At 39.8% G+C, this 923-nt stretch overlaps 1 protein-coding gene across 1 annotated transcript in view; it reads left to right on the top strand.

Moving 5' to 3' along the window:
* The window catches only part of LOC119584969, a 6,145-nt gene that overhangs the window by 3,556 nt on the left and 1,666 nt on the right, over positions 1 to 923 (top strand). Inside the window, exons 3-4 of the mRNA XM_037933565.1 lie at positions 52 to 322; positions 436 to 579. Of these exons, the coding sequence (XP_037789493.1) occupies positions 52 to 322; positions 436 to 579 (415 nt within the window). The remainder of the gene's footprint in view (positions 1 to 51; positions 323 to 435; positions 580 to 923) is intronic.

Below are 923 nucleotides of genomic sequence, written 5' to 3'. Positions count from 1 at the left end.
CCACTGTGTATAGCATTCACATACTAAATTGCAACTTCTCTGCATTTGCAGTATTCTGAAATCCAAAGGAGACTCTATCCACCTGAAGGATGAACACACAGATAGTGTGAAGAAACAGCTGGCAGGTCAAAGGACTGTTTCAGCCAACCACGTGATGTCAGCCAGTGTGGAGGTGGAGGCTGTGGAAGGAATGGACGAAGTGGAGGAGCAGCAGCAGCAGAAGAGTAGATCTCCTGCTGAAATAGGGCTAGTGAAACGCTGGAAAGTTGAGGGGAAGATTGGCGAATGTTTTTACAGCATACATTTTTTGGCCATCTGTGATGTAAGTTCTTGACGTCTCTTGAAAATTTAAGCTGTAAGCTGAGAAAATACATTTTTTTTGCAATGCATTTATCACTGCCTGTGGATCTTTTTTAATGATTCTTTATTCCACAGATGGAGAATCCACTTGGGACAATCATGGAAATAGAAAAACTAAATGCAACAGAAGGAAATCCCGTAGTCCAAAAAATTGTTAATTATAAGCAAGATGGTCCATTTAAAGTGCAGCAGCTGACTAATCTTTTGTTTGGGTTGCAGGTATGTATCTCAGTCATGGCTCTTTTTCCCATTGTATGCTCTTTTTTTCACTCACTCTATCTTTCTTTTCTTCTCTTGCCCCTCTCTGTGTTTATCTGTAAGTGGTTTGAATGGAAGACTGAGCTGTTATAATTGTTGGTGATGTTTTGAACAGGGAGACTGTGATACTAAAAGTAAATGGAAGCACAAAAAAAAAAAGAGACAAGTTTTAGCTATAGCAGAGATTAGTTGATGCTCTGACTTCAATACTTTGTTCTTCCCTATTTTGTACAGGTACTATCAGATAGAGTATGGTGTATATCTTATTCTACAGATCGTCAGAGTGCAAGCCACTGTTGAGGCCG

This window comes from Penaeus monodon, chromosome 19 (assembly GCF_015228065.2).
Source record: "Penaeus monodon isolate SGIC_2016 chromosome 19, NSTDA_Pmon_1, whole genome shotgun sequence".
NCBI lineage: Eukaryota > Metazoa > Arthropoda > Malacostraca > Decapoda > Penaeidae > Penaeus > Penaeus monodon.
Note: the sequence above shows the minus strand (reverse complement) of the source record. Positions and strands in the feature narration are given on the sequence as shown.